Source organism: Indicator indicator, chromosome 5 (genome assembly GCF_027791375.1).
Source record: "Indicator indicator isolate 239-I01 chromosome 5, UM_Iind_1.1, whole genome shotgun sequence".
Taxonomy (NCBI): Eukaryota; Metazoa; Chordata; class Aves; order Piciformes; family Indicatoridae; genus Indicator; species Indicator indicator.
In genome coordinates, this window is record NC_072014.1 from 33,034,905 (window position 1) to 33,057,273 (window position 22,369).

Sequence of the window (22,369 nt, forward strand, 5' to 3'; positions counted from 1 at the left end):
TATTGTAATGGTCCTGCTGGTCTTAACATCTGTGGAAGTTTGCTGCAGCTCCTTTGAACAGCTATTCAGCTTAGTAGGAGATGATTTTTGTTGTTTGGTTGGGTGTTTTCTTTTTTTTTTTTTTTGGCATGTTATCAGGAAAGATCAGCTAATTGTGCACTTATCTGGAATTACAGTTGTGAAGCTGCTCTAATAAGGCAGTAAGTCATATCCTGAGTGATTTATAGTCTGAGCCCAAAAGCCCTCTGAATCCATTGACTTCAGAGGGATTTCCTAAGGCAGTGAGATACAAGGCCGTTGCAGACCTGTGCTCTGTCATGCTGCTGATGCCCTAATGGCATGGAACCATCATCTTCACCATGCTACTTGCTTGTTTGGATTTACACAAAACACCAAAAAAGAGGACCAAGCACAAATGCAATTTGTGTACTACTTTCTTATTCACACTGCATATTTAACAACTCCCAAAGTCACCTCCTTCCCCTGATGTGGCACCTAGATAAGTTGGGAGGAGTCTTAGGTGGCAATTCTTCTTCACTCTGGAACCTGTACTGTTAAAACTCATTTAGTTCCCACAAAGGAGAGTAACAAGCTTTTTACAGTCCCTGTGAAGTAGTTTTAACCTAGAACTCAAAAGACAAAGACTGCTCCTGAATAGCAATATTTATTTAGCACTTTAACATTTAAATCTTTTTCCATTTGGATGTGTCTTTCCTTTTGAACTGAGGCACAAGTTCCTCCATCTGCCTGCAAAACTCTTTTTTTTTTTTTTTCATCTCACACTGAATCCCCAGAAAATCCTCAAATATTCTTGCAAATCTCAAAGATATTAAGGCATTAGCCCCCCCTTCCTCTCCATTTAGACCTTTGAAGGCTGCTGTGACTAGAATGATTTTGGAGTTATAGCTCAGAGTCTGAATAAAAAATGAAGGGAAGCATTTGGCAATACTGTAGCCAGTACAATAACTAATTACTTATAGATTTTAGGTCACACTTGAAAAAGACAAATACTGAAATAAATGGATAATCATTTGGAGCTACCACCAATGGTTTGTTTAAATACTTTGGGTTAAATTCATCTCTGCATCACGGCAGAGCAGCTGCCTGCATTGATGCATGCTCCAGCTTTGTACTGGTGCCAGGGAAAGCAAAACTGGCCCCTTTGCTTGGATCAGAAACACTTGTAGCTCAGGCCTGTGTGCTGCACTGGATGGTTGATTGGGCCTTTACTGGACTGTGCCATTGGGAAGAGAGTTAACCAAGCAAAGCATGACCAGTTCTGAAACTAAGTGAAAGAGAAAAAAAATATCTGAGAGCTTTGAGGACAGATGCTGCCTTCCACCATGATGTTTAGCAGAAAAAGCTAAGATGTATTGGCAAATTTGTGGTGACATGACTGCACTCTGAAAATAGAAGACTTCAGAAGACAGGGGTGAAAACACAGTTAGTGACCCACATGGTATATGATGAGTTTAATGGTTAGCCAACACGTGTATTCAATCTTTTCCCTGTTTGTAATATGAGGATAGAAGTCATTCCCTTATTACAGTTGACAATGTGTTCACTTTAGCTTTAAGGAACAACCCTCAGACAGAAAAACTTAGCTGTGAGCCAAATGAAATCACCTTTTTCACATTTGCAAGTGGAATCTTCAATTATTTTGCTACAGTGAGGTGCATTATGAATGCATTCAGCATAAACTTCAGGCTTTGGAAACCTGGAGAACTGGCTTGTAGCAAACATTTCAGCATCTTTGTGTACCTCAGTGATGCTTTGAATTGCGTGTGTCCTTTGTTGAGGCTATGAAAATTGCTTTCAACATCTCATCAAACTCTGCTGGCAACCTGCAGCCTCCTCCTCCATGACATTTTTGTGTGGTTTGACAGTAATGTCAATATTGAGACATGGCAAAGATTAGATAAATACTCTCTATTTATTAACATACATTCTCAACAGGATCTTCCATGATCTAAAGCATGGAAAGCATGATCTAAAGCATGCTGGAAAATCTGCACCTTGATGCAGAACTGTGCTTTCTGAGCCCAGGTGTTGTGGAAGAGGTGTTGGCTGGGAACAAATGTCTCCACATCATGGGGCTGGGAAGCCAGCAGCATAAATGCCTGCAATGGGCTGGGAGGGGTGGCATGCTTTTCCTCCCTTCCCAAGGGACACCAGATTGGAAATTGCACTTCAACTGCTTCCCTGCAGATTTTGATAAACCCTTCCAGCTGCAGCACCTATCCCCTCTCTCTAGTGGCTCCCTGTTCCTTCACTGTTGATAGAAACCTCAATTTTCTCCCCTGGAAGGAAAGAAGTCCCAGCTTTGTGGCACATAGCCTCCGTAAAATGTCCATCTCCTTGGAAAAGCAAGGAGAACAGTGTCAGATACATTGGAAATGACGTTTTAGGGCTCTGGAGAAGGTCTGTGTCCTCAAGGGTCTTGCTAACTTAGCTCAGAAATATATGCGAGTCAGCATGATGGGGAGACAAAGTAGTCAACCTCCCCCACCCTCGCCCCCTTTTCTCCCACCACCAAATTTCTTTAGATCACAAGAAGCGGTCAGGAACAGGAATGGGAGCATCTGGAAATAACACCATTCTTAAGGGAAAGTATTCCTTTCCATTAATTGTTTCCCTTTTATCCATGACAGAGTAATTGCATTTTGCTTAACTAAATCTTTTTAATTGGTGCTGGGAGTGAATGATAAGCGAAGTTGTACAATTCCTTCAGAGCTATTATAGCTAGCTGTTGTAGGGCAGTGCAGGACAGGGAGTTGGGAGCCTTAAAAGCTGGGCTTGAATAGCACCAAGATGGGTATTTGGGGAGGGGGGTGGTATGGGCTCATACCTCTACATCTCATGGTTACCCATTTTTGTAGATACAAGAAGCTTTATTGTTGCTCACAGGGTATCTGGTGGTGACTTGTGGCACTCTTCCTGCCTCAGAGAACCTTTCCTTAAATCAGGGAAGGGGACACGTGGGGCACCAATGCCCTCAAAACCTTCTGCCCAGGGGTCCCCATGCTGGGTTTCAGCCTCCCAGTACCCACTTGTACACCTTGTGTCCAGCCCTGAAAGCAGTGAGGCTGGGGGTGGATTGTGCAGCTGTCCCTCCTCTGTTCCCCCCCCCAGAGGGGACACTTCTGACATGCTGCCAAAAATTGGGGAATTGCTTTAAAAAGTGTGTTTCTAGTTATTAAGGGTGGAGAGAAAAACGTTTAAAATTGTCCCACCTGCTTGGCAGTCTCCCATAAACTAGCAGGCGCAAGAGGCTGAATCACGAAGGTATTTTCCACTCCTGTTTTTCAAGATGCCTTTCTGGGAGAGCTACTTGGCCACAGCTGCAGTTACCCAAGACCGGGAAACCATCGCCGCCTGTCTCACCCCTCAGACCGAGTGCCCTGCTCTGGGGTGTCAGTTGGCGTGAGCCCTAAATCCACGCATCAGAATGAACTACGCCCGCGTCCTTTCCCCGTGGCACCCCCGAGGCACCAAAGAGACGCTTCGGCGGCACTAACGGGACCTTGCGGCTGCCGCCGCACCTCCCGCTCCCGGGATGCGCGGGATCCACGGTTCCCCGTGTCAGAGAACATCCGGAAGGAGGGAAGCGCTGTTGGAAGTGCAGCTTTCCCGGTGCGGCGGGGCCGGGGCAGCCCCTGAGCCGGGTCGAGTCAGACCGAGTCGAGCCGAGCCGGCGGCTGGTGAGCGGGTGGCGGCCCTTGAGCTCCCCTTAGTGTCGGCAAGGAGCATTTTTAACAAGCATAGGTGGCCCGTGAAACTCTCTGTGCCGTGTCCCGGCGGCTCAGCGCCGCTGGGTCCCTGGGGAAGTACCCGGGGTTCGTCCCGTCGTGCCGGTGGCAGCTCCGACAGGATAAGTCCGGCCCTTGCCCTCGCTGGGAAACCTTTATTTGACACAAGCGTTGACATCACGGCACTGGGGCCCGGCTGCACTCGTGATAGTTTCATCTAGTGGTTCTGAGAAAAAAAAAAAAAATCTGACGTTTCCTTTTTTTTTCCTTTTCCTTTTTTTTTCTTTTCCTTTTTTTTTCTTTTCTTTTTTTTTCTTTTCCTTTCCCCCCCTTTTCTTTTTTTCTTTTCCTTTCCCCCCCTTTTCCTTTTCCTTTTCCTTTTCCTTTTCCTTTTCCTTTTCCTTTTCCTTTTCCTTTTCCTTTTCCTTTTCCTTTTCCTTTTCCTTTTCCTTTTCCTTTTCCTTTTCCTTTTCCTTTTCCTTTTCCTTTTCCTTTTCCTTTTCCTTTTCCTTTTCCTTTTCCTTTTCCTTTTCCTTTTCCTTTTCCTTTTCCTTTCCCTCACCCTTTCCCTTTTCCCTCTCCTGTTCCCCTCTCCCTTTTCCTTTTCGGAATGACTTGAGGGCTTTTCTTACTCTACCAAAAGCCAGCACAGCAATGAGTATGGCAGGTTGTATCAGGTGAGGAGCTGCCACAGGTATCTGTCATTTGAATTTTGTGTGAGTTTAGTGTGAACTTTCGAATTTGCTAAAACTGGACTTCAGAGTTTTATAATCTGGCTCCCGCAGGAAGCAAGCCTGCAGCCTCACAGCCTCCGCAGCTCCTATGAACATGCTGGAGCGGGTCTGGAGGAGGCCACAAAATTGAGCAGAGGGCTGGAACATCTCTGCTATGAGGACAGGCTGAGAGATTTTGGATTGTTCAGCCTGGAGAAGAGAAAGCTCTGGGGAGACCTTATTGAAGTCTTTCAGTACTTGTTAGGGACCTATAAAATAGATGGGGACAATCCCTTTCAACCCAAATCATTCTATGATTCTATAACTGGCAGGGGAGTAGGTTAAGCATATCATGCTGTGGTTTCTGGCTACAGTGTTGGACAGTAGCTTAGGTTCAACCAGTTCCTTCTGGACTTAGAAGCACATGGAATGGACTATTGTGTCCTTTGTCCTGGACATACAGATCTAAGCCTTGGTATCTTGACCTAAATTGTGGCATAACTGCTATTTTCTGGATGTCAGTTCTCCAAAAAGGAGATTTATGGGAATTTAGATCCAGACAAAAGTTCATCGCTGGGGACAAAATGACTTTCCCTTTGGTGACATTTTTGTCCAATGGAAAAATCAAATGTCTCAGCATGAAAAATGGTGAGGAATGTGCCTATTAACATGGAAAGTGGGAAAATGGGAATGTAAGCACCACATACTGATATATCAACACAAGGATATAGCTTCAATGCTGTGGAAATGCTTTCTTTGCACGCTGCCACACTAAAAAAAAGGTGAAGAAAATCTGCAAAGGTTCATGGGAGACCTGTGGAAAGCTGTGTAAGCCCAAATGCCCACACTCAGCATTCTGCTAGGGCTCCTTGCCAGAACACAAAGCTTTTACCTCTTCTCATGCAGATGAGACACTCTGCTCTTCCATCAGCTTTGAAATAGTTGTCATTCATGAGGTTTTACCCATGGTTTGTGGCAGGTGCTCCTTGCCTCCTCTAAACCGGAGCCAGGAATTATAAACATCTCTTTTCATTTCCTGCTGTCAAAAGCATCATAATGGATACTGGAAAACTTTGGGGATTTTCCAGACTTATTTCCTGGGGCCTGAGACCCCATAACAAACATTTCCTCTTTTTCAAAACAGTGATGAGCTTTGCTACAAACTGTTGCACCCTGCACAGTGCTGGATCTTCTCACTCACATCAGCCCCAGATGCCCCTTTGTTTGCTGCTCTTAACAGCGCTGCTTCCCCCCCCCCCCCCCCCCAACTTATATCTGGATTTCTAAGCACTAAAAAACGAGTTTCAAAGCTGTGTAGATGAATGTAATTATTACTAACATTAAGGCAAAGATGTGGGGTCACTGACACATATTTCTGACATTTTAAACCAAATGGCTGCAAACAAGTTTCTGTGACATGCCCAGCTACGTGTACAAGGGCTGCTGCCATCTGCCAAACGTCCTGCCAAAGACTTACACCTCATGGAAGAGAAGCCTTTCAGTTATTACCTCACACATGTATAAGATGTTCAGTTAAGGTAGAAGCCTTAGGTTTAGGGTCTGGAATTTTAACTGGCTGATATTTTTCCATTATTGCTTTTATTCATTTTTCCTTTTCTTTATTGAGGCATCTAATTTCTACAGGTATGAAACGCTTCGCTTTATATGCCAGATAAGGTAAGGGGTGTTTCTGCTGAGGACAGGTTAAGAAACACTGACAGAGAAGGCAGGGGACTTGACCAAGGTCAAAATAAGGTCTGTGCTAAACTAGCATAATATGCCATCTAGATTTCAGGCACTTATTTTTGCACTTTAATCTCTGAGCAGCATCCTCTCTGAAGAACATTTATAATTGTATGCCGGAGAGACCATCTGATGATTTCTGAGCATCTGCTCTCTTGGGTGTAGGCAGTTCACTTGGAGGTTTTAGGCTCAGATTCACAACCATACTGTGATGAAGATGAACTAGCCAGCTTAGCTGTAGTAACTGCCCATTTCTGCATGCTGATCCTGTTTTCTTTTACTGCACTGAGCTGAAGCAGACTATCTCCCCTCCTCTGTAGACTTAGAGGTCGCACATGTGTGAGCTACAGAAAATGAGCTGATGCCAGGTACCTGGAAAACCTGTGAACTGGCTCATTTGCCTGAGCTCCAGCTGTTTCACAACAGCTGGAGGTTTCAAGTTGACTGTGGGTCTTGCAACTTTTACATATTTATGGGAAATCCAACTTTTTTTGTCAATATTTTTATGACCTGGTGATAAGATTATAAGCACAGCCTTATGAAATTGGGTTTGCATTATGAAGAAGAGCACCATAGATAGCAGAAGCAGGCAGCAGCTCCAAGGGCAGCCTTTGTGTCCCATCAATTGCACTCCACCCCAGCATCTTCATTGTGGGAGCAGTTGTTCACACCCCAGTCAGGCTTTGGACACTCAATAATGGAATATTCATTCCCACTGCAGTTCACATCATCAAGCCAAATTTTTCCAGTGCCTTAGGAAGAGGAATTAAACAGAAAGAAACAAAAATCTGTCAGACAAAAGAAAGAAGAATGTGATTTTTTTTTTTTTTTAAAGAGACCTAAGTGGATAGCAGGCATGTGTTGGGCTGTACAATTAGCTCTTTGGAAATCAAGCCTTTGGCCACAGTTCAAACAGCACTTGATGTGCAGCTCCTTCATCCCTCTTGGGATGAGCTGGCCCTTTGAGGAGATCCTCTTTTCTCTCCTCCTGTGTGCTTTCTGGGTGTATATAACCTCCCAGGCATGGGGAGAGGGAAGGCTGTTGCAGACTCACCTCCTGCAGCTGTGAAGGCAGAGGTGGCATAGCTGTATCCCAGCATTCGGCAGACCACGTTGGCATCTTGGATGCTCCAACCATCATCACATATTGTTCCCCAGGACCCTTGGTGAAAGATTTCCACGCGGCCCCTCCTGCCCCCTCCCGCGATTCGTATGAAACCACTGAAGCTGTGTGATGCTTCAGAGGAGAAGAAATAACAACTCTACTAGTTATGCAGGCATGAGGAAAGAAAAACACATGGAAAGACAGAAGCAGTGATCACTCAGACTGGGCAAACGAAGGGCAATGAAGCTGGTGAAGGGCCCAGAGAACAACTCTTATGAGGAGCAGCTGATGGGACTGGGATTGTTTAGTCTGGAGAAGAGGAGGCTGAGGGGAGACCTCATTGCTCTCTACAACTGCCTAAAAGGAGCCTGTAGTGAAGTGGAAGTCAATCTCTTCATCCTAATATCAAATGATGGAACAAGAGGAAATGGCCTCAAATTGTGCCAGAAGAGGTTTAGATTGAATATTAGGAAAATATTCTTTACTGAAAGAGTGGTTGGGCATCGGAATAGGCTGCCCAAGGAGGCAGTGGAATCACTGTCCCTGGAGGTGTGCAAAAAATGTGTAGACATGGCACTTTGGGACATGGTTTAATGGCCATGGTGGCAGTAAGTTGGTATTTGGACTCGATGATCTTAGAGGACTTTTACAACTGAAACAATCCTGATTCTATGAAATGTTCCCATCTCTATGGCTGTAGCCAGGGTGGGACCAGAAGTTACTAGTAGCTCAAATCCAAACAATTCAAGGCCCTCTCCTAGGTTTGGAGATGCCAGACTCCATCTTAGGTTATAGACCGTTTGGTGCTGTTAGCTGTGCTACTGGTTAACCAATATGTGCAGGGGTGAATGTTGGCCCTGATCTCAGACAGCTTCAATGCCAGAAGATAAGTGAGAGAAGAATAAATAAAAATCCAATACCTTCTCCCTTTTCACCTTTGCTCCCTTTTGCTCCTGGGGAACCTGTTCCAAATTAAAAAAAAAAAAAAAAAACAAAAAAACAAAACAAAGAAAAAACAAAACAGAAGGCAAATAATTGACAGCTGCTTGGGAGAAAATTTAGTTATTGACTTTTTCTGAATATCTGGGTGAGTCAGAGATATGAGGGCTCCATCCCATTGTGGCATGGATCCACTAAAGTGACTAAGGATAAGTAAATGAAAAGTGACAAGAAAAGTAGGATAACATATAACAAAGTGTCCCTAACATGACCCAAAAAACCCAAAACAAAACCCAAAGAGCCACTTACAAAATCCCAACCACTCACTTGCAGGAAGTATATCTTATTCCCACTCCTACCTGTTAAATGACACTTCTGATAGCCTTTGGGCCTTACAGAAGTGGGCATGGTATCTCCCAAAGTACTTGGCAGGAAGATCTGTATTGTGGGGTTTACTCTCCAGGTGCTGCCACAGAAAAAAACAAAAAGGCACTTCCAACAGTTCTCCATATTTCTGTGTGGCACTCTGGTCTTTAGGGTGTAGGAGTATTTGGAAAAAAACAAAACAGTGAGCTCTTCCTCCAGAAGCTACCTCCACAAAGCACACATTGCTGTCTCCTTCTGGGGACCAAGAGATGGGACCCACCTGGAGGGCAGTCCCCAACCTGGGGTCACCTGTTACACTTTTCCCTTCCTCCAGAGGCAAAGCTCCATAAGAAGAGTGCATGGAGGAGCACCACATGCGATCTAGTTTATTTGATTTCCTAGGAATCTCATACTGTTCTGGGTGAGCAATTAAAAGAAAAACCATCTGGAGCACTGGTTGCTTCCCATGACCTGTTGTAACTACTCTTTTGATTTTTTTTTTTTTTTAAGAGTAGGTCTTACGGGTTTTGGAAGCATCCTGTAACTGGAAGGGAGGAGAGTAAGGATGGGGAGTAGCTGCAGTGTTGTCCCTTTTGAACTATTTTTGTGCTCTACAAATGGAAAGATGTAGTTAAATAGCCCTGTGTGCCTGACTACCACATTGATGTGAGATTTACCCCAGCAGTGTAGTATGATGCAGGACATCCCTGTACAAAGCAAAGAGGAACATGGATTGTTCCAGTTTTCTGTGAGATAAGGGATTTGAGAAAATCTAGTGCATCTGTTTACTTGAATGTCTTTTAGCACACCTCCTGAGGTGTAAATGTGACACACTGCACATTTATCTTCTGAGAAGACTGATCTGTCTGTTGAGTTCCTCCAAATGATCTCTGTAAACATGTGGCAGAGCAGCTTGTGCCTGTCTGTGATCTACAGTCCCAAACTCAAATGCACCATCAGCTCCACAGACCCCATGGCAAACGCCCTTACCAGAGGACCCATGGTCTCCCTTGGCTCCTTTTGCTCCAGGTTCTCCTTTTGGTCCCTGAATGCCATAATCACCCTTGCTTCCTTTTTCACCAGTTGGGCCTGGGATTCCTGGGTGGAAAACAAGAAAGTCATTGCCTTCATTAGTTCCCAAGGGAAAAAGGTGATGAGTGGTTCACATTGATGGAGAGAAGTGGATGGTGGCATTTAAAGTGCTTTGTGTCATCAGAAGTAAGTCATGCTGTCAAAGGTTTACCTGGTAGACCTGAGTCTCCCTTTGTTCCCTTTTGCCCTGGAGGACCTAAGATAATAAAAACAAACAAACACGTAAGATAAATATTTATAAAAGCTTATGCAAACTAATATCTATGATGCCACTTGTCTAGTGAGTGTCTTACTTCCTGTTATATTCAGTGCAGACCTCACCAGAAAAATAATACAGGCAGTGGAGGATTGTCTTCTCCTGAAGCAATTCAACTTCTGATCATTTATTTCATATCCTAAACTCTGATAATAGGATCCAGACGGATCTTCACTGTCTGAATAGAGAGCCTAGATAGGTGCCTAAGACATATGCAAGCACATAATCTTAAGCCAGGTGACTCTTGTCCCTAGCATTCAGGTAATCTAAGAATACAGAAGGGTGCAGCACTTGGACCTTGGTCACTTACTGATGGGGATGAGAGGTTGCATGCACTATATAAACTCAGGGTTAAAAACATCGATTTAAGAGAAATACACCAGAATAGGCTTGCACTGGAGAATGTTTCCTTATTGTTTGGGTGCTTGGCATAGAGAGGTGACCTTCCTCAGAAGGGAGGTCAAAGAAAAGGCCTAGGTTATGTGCTCTAGGTTGTCCTCTGAAGATGTCTTTCCCTGCAATGCTACAGAGGTAAGGACAGATGCTTGCTAGTGAATATCCTTCCCCATCAGATTTACAGCCAGCAAAATTTGTCTTTAGCCCCATTTTGTTCTTTCACTCATCCTAAGCTGCCACACTGTTTGTTTGTTTTTTTCTGTTTTTACCAAAATGCAGACAACATCAACCCCTCCTGCATGCTGCAGGTGGTTGAAATAACCCCCTCAGTGAATAGGTACCCCCACAGCAGCCTGGTAGAGGTCCAGGCCCACCATGACATCCTGGGATGCACCAGGGCTCCAAGAACAGAACTCAACAAATCTGCTGTTGCAGATCTCGTTCCATTCTCTGCATGATGCATGTTGTTGACCCCAGACTATTTTATTCTCCTTTACCTGTTACTCCTCTGTCTCCCTTTTCACCTCTGAGTCCTGCAGTGCCTGGCACTCCTAAAATTTATAAAAAAAAAAAAAAAAAGGTGAATCTGTCACACAAAGCAAGGCCAGAGTAGGAGGTCAGTGAGTTATGGGTTTGAACAGTGCTGTACCTGGACTACCAATAGGCCCCTGGTCCCCCTTTTCCCCTTTCTGACCATCTCTGCCTTCAGGGCCAGGAATTCCTGCAGGTCCACGTTGTCCAGTTTCACCTTGAGGTTGAGCAAACATAGCACATGTGAAATGTAACACAACATGTGAAGGAGAAAAATAAAAGATAGCTCAGTCACCAGCCCCTGAACTGTGCAGATTGAGTTGGCCTTATAAAGGCAAAACAAATGCTGGGTTGCTCCAAATTGAAGTCGCCTCCTGGCAGAACTAATCTTAGCAGTGCAGTGAGTGGTGGTCTGGAGTGTGGACCCATGTCCTCAGACTGTCAGCCTTGAAAGACAGTAGTGCTTTCCTAAAAGAGCAGCCAATTTTTGCCCTTGCATGTGCACACATCAGAAAGGAGGACATGGTCCTCCATGGTACCAGGACCCTTCTTTCCCTCGCATGCAGAAGGGGTCCAGATGAGAGAGCCGAGGTTGTGGGACAGGTTTGTTGACATGTTGATATGAGTTCCTCTTCTTTTCATCATCCTCTCTTACCCATACTTGTATCTAGCCTGGCTGCTCTTGGTCATGAAGCACCATCTAAAAGAGCTTGGTCTCATATCTCTAGGAGAAACTGCACCTTTGGTACTTCTTACCTGCTTCTCCTTTCTGTCCAGGACGTCCAGGCTCCCCCACGCTACCTGTAACAAACATCCTATCATCAGTGCTAAGAAGCCTTAGCCAAACTCTTCAGCCAAAACTGCCCTCCCTCATGGCATGCACATGCTGGTGGTGGGTTGCACTGCGACCTCTGCACTTACCATTGAAACCTGGCAGTCCAGGGACTCCTTGTTGTCCCTGAGGACCCATGAGTCCGCGGGGCCCAGGGTCTCCCTTCTTGCCCATTTCACCTTTCTGTCCTTGGATACCTACCAAACAACACAGCACATATGTATAAACTCAAAAAACTACATTTGTTGTCTCTGCAGCCAGTGGAGCACCTCTATCTAGCTGCAGTAGTAGTAGAATTTGGCCTCACACCTGCATTCACTAAACAGATGCATTTCCATAAAGCTATAGGAGAACATGGCTGGATGGCATCTCAAAAGCCTGTCTGAACCACCTCTGACTCTGCCAGCTGGTCTGGCCAGATGTTTTACCTGCTTTTATAGGCTTGCAGTACTGCCATGACACCTCCCCAGTCACTCTACCACTAGAATGTGTTCTTTACTTAAATAAAGGCTGAACCCTTCCATTCTCCTAGCCACAGTGGAGGTGTCAGTGTATTCTACTCCTTTGCTTACAGGAAACTGCCACATCTTCCCTTAGCCTTCTCTTCTCTGAAGAGCTGACCAGCATGCTCCAAAAGAGCTGAGTTATCTGAAAGTGCCTCCTTTGAAGACATAGAATAGTAAGGGTTGGAAGGGACTTCTGGAGATCATTGAGCTCATCTTTCTGCTCCAGAATTATCCCAAATTCGTCACCTTTTGTTATTCCTTCTACTATCACTTTTCTCCTCTGGAGCAACTTGTCTTTATGAGCACACTGGAGCATGGGGAACTCATGGAAGATCTGAGGAAGTTCTAATCAACCTGTCCAACTTCCTCCTTGGTCTGCACCACACAAATTTGCTTTCTTTTGATGTCCTGGTTTCAGCCTTTTCCCTCTAGCTGCAGTTTGTGTGGGATCACCAGATAACAGCTCTCCAGGAGGTACCTACTAATGCATTTCACATGGGAGAAACACGGTGCACAACTCTTCTGCTTAAGGCATACAAAGATCAGGCTTGGTATAAGATGTTAGGTTCTCAGAAACAGATTTTACTAAAGTGAGGACTAACATTCAGATGCTTGTGCATATAACTTATCCTTTGTGCATGCACCTTTGGTCACCACTGAGGCAAATCTTCAGCTGGCAGGGATGAGCACAACCATTTGAATAAAGTCTGTGGAGCTAAGCTGAGTGTGTGGCTGGGAAGGGGCCAGCTGTCCTTCAGCCAAGTCCAGCTCATGGGGATCTTTGGGGAGATCTTTCCTGAAAATACACCGACCTGTTAGACTCTGATGTATAATAATGGTGCTTGGCAGGAGGTGCTGTTTCAGTGTTGTAAATGTAGCCAGGAAGATATGAAACCATGATTTTTAAAAAACATTTTTTTTTCTTCAGAAAAGTTCAGCCAAGAACTAGGAATGGATGAAATACAGACCTGACCTAGCAAGGGCTGCAAATTAGATCATCATCATAGGATCACAGAAGTTCTGATTTCTCTGCACATCGCCTAGTCCAACCTCTCCTCAAAGTGAAGCCAGCATTAGATCAGCACTAGATCCTCACAGTCTGGAGACATTTATCTCCTGCGGCAGGTGTACTTCTGGACAAAACTCCCAAACACTCTGTGCAGCAGCTTGTGCATGGTTGAGGAGGGAAGAACTTGCACCTAGCTCATTCCTGAGTCCGGGTCATCATTTCACCAAGGACAGGGTGGGTAAGGTCCCAAGTCTGTCACTGTTTGTTACACACACAGTTCAGATAGGACTCTACAGAATAAGGACTGGGGAGGTGTCCTTGAGTTGCCTCAAAATAATTCAGACAGCAGGACTTGCTATGTCTGGGCAAAAAGCCCAGCTATCCACTGGTTGTGAGATGCATGCCCTCTCTTGTCTCACATGGGGATTTGGAATTGTTATTGCAGGTAATAACCAGGTACAGTTTCTCTGTCACTGCTGAGCTTTTCTGGTGGGAGAGCAGTGAGATCACTGACCTCTGTGGGAGCACTTGGACAAGCCGAAGCTCTAGAGGGATCAAAAGGTACAGCACGTCTCCTCATGACCACGGCAAGGCCTCTTACAGGGAAAAAAATACAAAAAGGAAATAAGCTTACTGCTCATTTACCAACATACCTCGTGGGCCAGGTTCTCCTTTGTGTCCAGGAGGCCCTGAAACAAATATTTAATGGATATTTTTCAGCAGTCAGCACTCAGTAAGGAACAAAGCAGAACAGACTTGACAGGTCTATGCTGAAGACATCACCCTTTTAGTGGGTATCCAAAGCCAAAGTCTACAAAGTTAGGGAAGGGTAGAGCAGCCTGGAGCTGCATGTGAAGCTGCAGCAGGATCCAGGGTGGAGGTGCACAGGGATGTGATTCAGTTTCTCCAGGTGTGTCCAGCTCCCCAGCCAGGGCATCTGGAGCCAGTGTTCAACCCTGGGCGCTGGAGCATCACTAACTGACAGGAAGACCAAATCTTTCCCTAGTTATTTGTTCATCTGAACATTGCCAGTGGTGCAGAGGAAGCAGCTCTCTCCACTGTACAGCCAGCATGGAGAAATGGAGTCATACCTGCAACCAAGGTGATGTTGTTCATCATCATCATCAGATTTGCATTACTGCTTTTAATAATGGTGATTTCCTCTTCTAAGCTTTTCCGCCAGTTTTCTTCATGACCCATGCTCAGTTTGCTGGCAAAGGAACGCTGCAGAATCTCCTCTCTATAGGTGGTGTTTTGCTCTTGAAGTTTCAATATCTCTCTCTGCATTTTGATCACTGAGGAAGCAAAAGGCCCATGCAGTCAATATTCCCTGCCCAACGCAGCTGGGAAATGCCTGTTGTTTAGAGCATTAACTCAGCACCCACAAGGGATGCCCAGGGTTGAATACCATCAGTATGTGCTCTGAGGAGGTGGTTTTCATGGGCTAGTCCTTGCTGCAGCCAGGACTGCAGCTGAGAGTGCTTCTGGAAATGCAAAGCACATATATGGGGTCAGGGAATGGTTTCCTGCAGCAGCTGCTTTGACTTGCAGAGGAGGTCTGTGCTCCTCAGAGGTTTCTTATCTGTGTGCTCATCCCTGCTCATCTGTGCCCCTCAAGAGCACCCAGCAAAGCTGCCTTTTGATGTCAAGCCTGCAGTAAGGTTGCAGCATTACCTTTATACATCAGCAGCCCCTGGGCAGCCGTCAGCAGCAGCAGGTAGACTCCAAGGGCTGCCAGAGGACAGCGTGCGGATGGCTTGCTTTGGCTTCGAGGCTCTGAAAACAAACAGAAGTAGGGTAGGCATCCTCTCATAACTCTCCTGCTGCAAGCTCTACTTGCTTCCAGCCATTTCAGTCTTGGCCATAACACATCAGCAGTGGTCTCCAGCAATGAGGAGCAGCAAGGTCCCTCTGCAATATGGGCAGATCCTGCAAGCAATGCAGGCTGCCTTCCTCTCACCCAGGCTTTGCATTGCAGCTCACTTGGCAATTTTCTCCTTAGCCACTTAAACCAAATTACTTCCATCAAGACTTATTCCAGCCTATAACAGTATGAATGTAGTAATTCCCCACTCTCTGAATCAATAAACTCCCTGTTTCCATCCCTTTTAGCTGTCCCAGGCTGCCACTCCCCTGAGGGTTGCTCAAAGCACATGTCCTCCCCATCCAGAGCTCTGCATACATGTGGTTCCACAAGGATGCATGTATGCATCAAAAGGAATGAAAACTCAGTAATAAACTGAACTGCTGAACAAATGGAAACAAGTCATAGCATTTAAAACAGATCGTCATCACTAAGTGTAAAATAAATTAACTGCTTTGCCAAATTTTAGCCTTTAGGGAGAAAAAAAATAATTTCAGAAACGTTAATAACTATTTCAGACATTCAGTAAGTTACTCTTAATTGACTTTCTTTTTTTACAAGTAATGTGATCAGGAGTTTAAAGCCTTGGTTTTAGAAGGGTACAATGATCTAATTAGCTTTACAATAGAATGGTCTAGTCAGCAATGAAATACTTATATTCAGCTAAAAATTCATAAACATACTTCTTTTTTTTTTTTTTAATTGAATCTGGTGACTTCAGTATCTTAACTACTAAGACATGAAAGTTTCATTCAGTGAAATTAAACATTTTCTAAAAGAGGAAAAGAATATTTTTTTTTCCTAATGTTCAACATCAGCTTTTGGCTGGAAAGGACATTTTTACATACTTTTTTTTTTTTTTAATGACAGTTAATTTACTAGCAAAATCACTATAAAAAAGCAATTAATATGCAATATAAATACAGTATTTCATTTTTACATGCTGCTTTCTTCATAGACCAGATAAAATCCCTATCAATCTATTTAATAAAAAGAAATCTTACCACTTATCTGAAAGGTTGTGGTAGCAGCTGAGGAAAGCCCAATCTTGTCTGAAATATTGCAAGAGTTCATATCACTCAAATTTCCATCTTCCCCGTATCTGTCTTTGATTTTCATGACAAATTTCTTGTGGCTAATCTAAAGTCTTGTCAGATTATGGACAATAACAAACTGAAGGGACTTCCTAACTGCCTTCTGATTTGATATGCATTCTGATATGTTTTCCCTATCTGCTCAGTTTTTATAGACTTGTGAGAACTCTGATGTGGTAATTTGAACAGTTCCTCAAAAAATCCCACAGCTAAGATGTTCAGCTTCTCTTGTGTGTTCTCTTGGGGACACCATGTCCACGGAGCCTCAGGAAGGATCCTGCAGGAGGCTTAACCTCTCCACTTCAGTGAGTTTGGTCATGAGGTGGCCATTTTGCTCCTAACACAAGCAAACCTCCTCATGTAGTCAAGAGATCCTAGGTTCAGCATCACCTTGCAGATCTATCTCCTGTGAGGGGAGGTGAAGCACTGCATGGTAGTGAAAAACATTAACTCGCACCAAGATGACAATTTAGTGAAGGTGCATGACTGAAGTACAAGAAAGGAAAGGATCAGGAGGAACTGTAAAGATGAGCAAATGATGGTGGGTTAGGGGATGAAGAAGTACAAATGGATTTGGAGTGTAATGGAGAAGAGATACTTGCATCCTCTTTGCTAAGGGTGTCTCCAAGCCCTTGCTTCCTCTCTATTTTCCACACACGTGGACACAGTTCCTACCACCTCAACACTTCTTTGCTCACATCATGCTTGCACACATCACCATGGCATTAAGCACTTTGGCATCTCCATTTGCGCGGGGGTTGATTTTGATTTTGCATAGTGAAGTGACTCACCCAAGCCCAAGGGCAAGAGCCATTGGTAGGTGTTGGGCAAAGCCCTTTGCACCCACGTTGCTGCCGCCTCATGCTGCACTCTTTGAGGTGCAGAGCAGTCCCCATCAGACAGTCTTCTCCTGGACTGTGAGTCTGTGCTCATTTGCAGCACTGCTGGGGCCTCCCCATTTTTCATGGCCATGGAAGAAAATGCAGTGTAAGCTTCAGGTAGACATGAGCTGGAAATCCACACCCTGACAGCCCACTGCAGAATGAAGCCCTCTGCTCTGCACCTGATGTACAGATCTCTTAAAGGCTTAACCAAAAATAGATGGGGATTTTAAAATGCACTTCTGTGTTCTCCTTTCAAACATGCTTGTGCAGCTGTGACCTGGTTTGGCATCATCAGGAAGAGGAATCCCATGTTATCATATATGCTGCTACAAACCGGTTAGGAATTGATCATTTGCTTTGTTGTGAAGGGCTCAGACACCCCCCTGAATTATGGTGATTTGAAAGGTTCCCACCCATCAGCTGAGCCATAGTAAATATCTGTGCATCCCTTCTTCTTTGTGGAATTGTCTCCTTACTGGGGTAAAGCCTCATATCCAATCTATTTTTGATGGTTTGTGTGGTTCAGGTGACTGTTCTGCTCAATCCTGAAGCCATCTGTTCCTGCTGGGCCAGGTGATGAGCTGGACATGACTGTGTTTGTGTTACCAATAGGACTTTTACAGGGATGGATGTGATTCAGGAGAACTCAGAGTACAGATTTACAACAGAGAGGCTTTTAACAACATTTCTAGGCAAATCCATTTTACTTCAAGACAATTGAAGAGAAGCTGGCAGCTGTAGTTTTCAAGAGGCCTTCCAAAGGGAAAAAAATCCAATGAGATCTTTGTGCCCTTCTTCCCTGAGAAAGAAGTTCAGAGGTATGTTTTCCCACCTCTAATGAACATGCTGTGGCTGTGCCATTTTCAATGGCCCAAGTGACACGGGTGCAAAAGCAGTGGTAGAAACCCTTGATTTTGATAGTCCTGATCTGCACTGCTTCAGGGTTCAAAATCCAGCTGTTCACTTAACTATTTTGGGCAGGTTGATAGCAAAGTCATGATCCCACCCAGCTTTGCTACAGTTGCCTACCCAGCTGCTCAAACTTAATTCTCCCCTAATTTGTAGCCCCATGCAGCTCTGTGTGCTGCCACATTCGCATCCGTCAGGTGAGCATCTGGTTGTCTGGGAGCATGGTGGTGTGTTTCCACCTGTATGCCGGTCTCTGCAAACAGGTGACAGATTTTCCTGTGCTGGTGGTGCCAGGGGTCTTGGCCACGTGCATGGGTGTCAGAGATCATGCACCAACATGCTCACTCCACTTTTGTGTGTGTTCACTGCTGCCGCTCCCACCCTGCTTTCATTTCTCACTGCACCATCACTGTCTACGGCAATGAATTGACTCTGATTGTGCAATCAGGGTTACTAAATCAGAAAAGAAAAAAAGAAAAGAAACTGCTGATTCAGTGCAGTCTCCTGAGGTTGAAGGTTTGCTGAAACAATGGGATTATTAATAGAATAGCAGTTTCCAGTACATTATGGGGCATGTCTGCTGGGCCATCAGCCTCACCCTCCACACTCTCTGTTGGGAAGTCCTGGTCCCTCTCCCTCCTGCTGCTCATCCTACCGCCCATGAAATGCTCTGCCAACATCTTAGGGACAAGCCCAAATTCCTGTGGCTCAAGTGTTCCCTTCCTATGCTCTGACTTCAGTAGCTTGTGTCAGGCAGCAGGTGCTCCTCATGCTCTCATTACAATGGTGCACCACATCTGAACCAATTTTTATAAACAGATCACACTCAACTCAAAGTCCTGGGCCTCAGAGTAACTGCTGGTGGAGGGAAATGAAAATGTTTGGTCCCTGGCCATCTCTGCCACCTTTCTCATCTCTTTTCACCATTGTTGTCATCTGCAGGCATATGGCACCACTAAGAGTTCATGTCAGATCAAAGACATCTAAGACAGAACGCTGACCTGGCACTAGCTAAACACAGTGGTTCCCAGCAATGATACACTCAGGGAGCCTCGATAGATGTTAGCCTCCTCAGAATAAGCATTCACCCTGAAAGAACTGAATTTGTGATTTCTAAATTTTTTTTTCCCAAGTAAGAAGCTATCCTAGCTCAGAGGAGATGATGCTTGATCTAGATCTCTACCCCTTATGCAAACATCTGCACTCATGTTTCTGCAGAAGGGCTTCAAAATCCCAAACCCCAATTCCACCCACAGACCACACCACTCTCCCACAGAAACAAAGTAGGTTTCTGGTTTGACCTTGGCACAGCCCACAGGTGCACCCTGCAAAGCCACCAGTGACCAGAGCTGTTCAATTGTCTCTGCTGTGGTAGATTTGTCTGAGAACTAGCTTGGGGTGGTTTGGTTTCTTTTCCCACTTTACATAATTTTTCTGTCTATTCTCTTTTTTTAGAACGAACAAGATTGGTGAATTTTGACATACCAGTCATCTTTTATGATGGATTGACCCTGGGCATCAGCCAACCACCCACAACCCACCTGCTCACTCAGCTCTCTTTCCCACAAAATGAGCAGAAAAGAGAAGGGAGGTGAGAAGACTCATGGGTCGATATAATGGCAGTTTAATAGGGAAAGCAAAAGTTGCACTTGTAAGCAAAGCAGAAAGAGGAATTGATTCTCTACTTCCCATGATCAGGCGACCATTTCCTGGGAAGTAGGGCCTCAGCACTCACGATTGTTATTTGGGCTGACAAAGGCACTAACCACAAATACCTCTTCTTTCTTCTTTCCCTGAGTTTTTATTGCCAAGCTCGATGTTGTAAGGGGTGGTCTATCCTTGTGGTCTGCTTGGGTCAGCTGCCCTTGCTGTGAACCCTCACAGCCTCTTGCCCACCCCCAGGCTACTCCCAGCTGTGATGCTGTACAAGCACTGCTGATCAATAGCCAAGCAATCAGTGTGTAATCAACACATTCAAGCCACAAATCCCAAGCACAACACCCTATTGTGTGGGGCTGCTGGAGAGAACTTTACCTCCATCCCAGTCAGACCCAGCATAGGTTTCCAGTATGATGGTGTTTGTTAAAATTATTTGTTCTCCCCAAGGAAGGACCAAGGATTTTGATGTCCATGAGCATTGGAAGGCACTGCTGGATTAGGGGATCCTAGAGCAAGTAATGGGTGATCTGCCCACTGGCAGCTCACAGAGGCTCTAGATCTCTTTCCATGCAGAAGAGAGATTGAGACCAACACACAATGGTGATTTGCACCAGGGCATTAAAGCAAAGCTTAAGTTTAAGCTTGGATCCATATGAGAACATGGGTCTTGTTGTGAAGCCCCCCGTGTCCCTGCATGCCTGGAGTCATGCTTAGGGGTCCAGCTGCTGCAGTAGCACCTGGATACCCTGGGACCATAGAGCACAACTTGTGCTAAAGCAATAAAATCCAGCACTGTCTGGCTGACATTTCTCCTTTCTAGCTTGATGTGTTGCTTGGCTTTGTTGTAGAGATTAAAACCAGATTTTCTTTCCCTTCTATGAGTTATGTTAATTTGTGTTTCATCAGAACTTGCCTCTTCTCCTTTTCTTTTTTTTCCCCCCTTTAGGCTGGATCCAGCTGCACCATGAATTCAAGGAACCACCTGCAAAAGATTTTAATGACTTCAACCTGCTCTTTGAGGTGAATTAATACCAGGGCAGCCTCTGCAGCATTGCTTGGCTAAGCAGGCCACCCTCAAAGCTGAAAAAAACATGTTCTGCAAGGCAGCTGCTCCTGATGGGCAATTCTGTTTGCAAGGTTCCCATGCAGTGTCTTGCTCCTCACCTACAGACAGTTGTGTCCTGTTCAGGTATGAGCAATCTCTCCTGTTGAGAGACTGGAGGTGCTTACAAGCAGGGAGGATGATGAGATGTGGAAAAACCAGCCACACAAAGAATGAGTTAGATCTGTTAATATAAACAGCACAACTGGAGCTGAAATGAAGCATCTCCCTGAGCTCATTCTGCACGTAGCAGCCCAGTGAAGTAGAAAAGAGATCAGCTGGTTCCTAACACTCCTCTTCCCTGGGATCCTTTTGTTCACCCCACGCTTTCAACAAGGCCGAAAAAGACTTCTCTAAAAACATCTCACTGTGTAGCCACATTCCTACTTTCCTCCATCCTTTGGACTTTTAAAATCCCAGGGTAATTCCAGATTTGCAACACAGCTAACAGCCACATCCCATAATGCTGCAAGTGCTGCTGTACTCCCCTCCGCCCATGTGTGTGCCCCACAACCAGCTCAGCCAGGCAAGGAGTTTCAACCCACCCTCAGGTTTTTTTCCAGGAAAACCTCTGGGATTATGTGAGGTTCAGGGTCACTTTAGTTTTAGCTATTAAGATAGACAGGTAGTCAGCAGATTGTTCAGAAGGACATTTCTACAGAGGTTTATTATTGAGTATTGTCCTTGCAATGGGGCATATCCCAATTAATTGCCTGCACATCAATGCATTACTCTGGATTTATCTCAGGGTAAACAAATTAAGGAGTTAATACTTAGGCTTCCACTGAAGTACACCACGGAATGGTTTGCCTCTGATAAGGTTTCTGGCCCAAATTTCCATGTCCTGAATGCTACTGGCAAACACTTCAGCTTGAAAATCCATTAACCTGTAACCAACCCGTGCCCCTTATTCAATGAATGCAGAGAGCAAACATGTGTGTGAGCAGCTATATACACAGACTTGAAACCCTCACTGACAGCAGTCCATACAGAATTAACTCAAAGCAACTGTCCTGTAAAACATGTGTGCAGTGCTAGGCATTAATGCTCAGCCCCCAAAACCGTTCCAGACTCCCCTGCTTCTCAGTTTGCTGCTGTCCCTAGAGAGCAACAACCAGCCCTGCAGCTCAGATCATCTCCCATAATTGCTGTGGTGACACATGGTGTTTCAGAGACGCCAAGTCATGGCTCTTCCCCTTGAATTTCCTTCCTTCATCACTTGCCCTCTTTTCTCACATCCCTTTGCTGTCCTACTGTGCAGCTCTGGGTGCTGACACGAGCGTGCTGCTCCCGTCTGCTTGGCGCAGATCTGCAAAAAAACCTTCATTCCCTTTTGGTGACTTTCCTGCCTGCCAGTGACAGCCACGCAGGGCTGAGCTTGCTCAATCTCCTGCTAGGAAATGATAAGCTCGAGTGTGAAACTCTAAGCGTCTTACACAAGGGAGAAAAAGTGACAGAAAGGAAAAGGCACCTTCACTGGGAGCTTTATTGCCATCTTCTAAGGAATCTACAAGAAATCACAGCCAGTTGCAATCAGTGCACTGCTACCCACAGGTCTCACCTTTACATCAGTATTAGTTGTTTTGCCTTAATTAGGGACAACAGCTGATTGCTACTTCT

The 22,369-nt window shown here is 45.1% G+C and overlaps 1 protein-coding gene across 1 annotated transcript in view; it reads right to left on the reverse strand.

Annotated features, from left to right (window-relative positions):
- Window positions 1–3,430: 3,430 nt before the first annotated feature.
- The window catches only part of MARCO (macrophage receptor with collagenous structure), a 42,571-nt gene continuing 23,632 nt past the window's right edge, over window positions 3,431–22,369 (reverse strand). The window contains exons 4-18 of the mRNA XM_054381258.1: window positions 16,987–17,066; window positions 14,912–15,013; window positions 14,329–14,532; window positions 13,891–13,926; window positions 11,812–11,919; window positions 11,647–11,691; window positions 11,009–11,107; window positions 10,857–10,910; window positions 9,859–9,903; window positions 9,606–9,713; window positions 8,231–8,272; window positions 7,260–7,442; window positions 6,837–6,957; window positions 3,832–3,902; window positions 3,431–3,729 (exon numbers count right to left, since the gene is read on the reverse strand). Of these exons, the coding sequence (XP_054237233.1) occupies window positions 3,431–3,729; window positions 3,832–3,902; window positions 6,837–6,957; window positions 7,260–7,442; window positions 8,231–8,272; window positions 9,606–9,713; window positions 9,859–9,903; window positions 10,857–10,910; window positions 11,009–11,107; window positions 11,647–11,691; window positions 11,812–11,919; window positions 13,891–13,926; window positions 14,329–14,532; window positions 14,912–15,013; window positions 16,987–17,066 (1,597 nt within the window). The remainder of the gene's footprint in view (window positions 3,730–3,831; window positions 3,903–6,836; window positions 6,958–7,259; window positions 7,443–8,230; window positions 8,273–9,605; window positions 9,714–9,858; window positions 9,904–10,856; window positions 10,911–11,008; window positions 11,108–11,646; window positions 11,692–11,811; window positions 11,920–13,890; window positions 13,927–14,328; window positions 14,533–14,911; window positions 15,014–16,986; window positions 17,067–22,369) is intronic.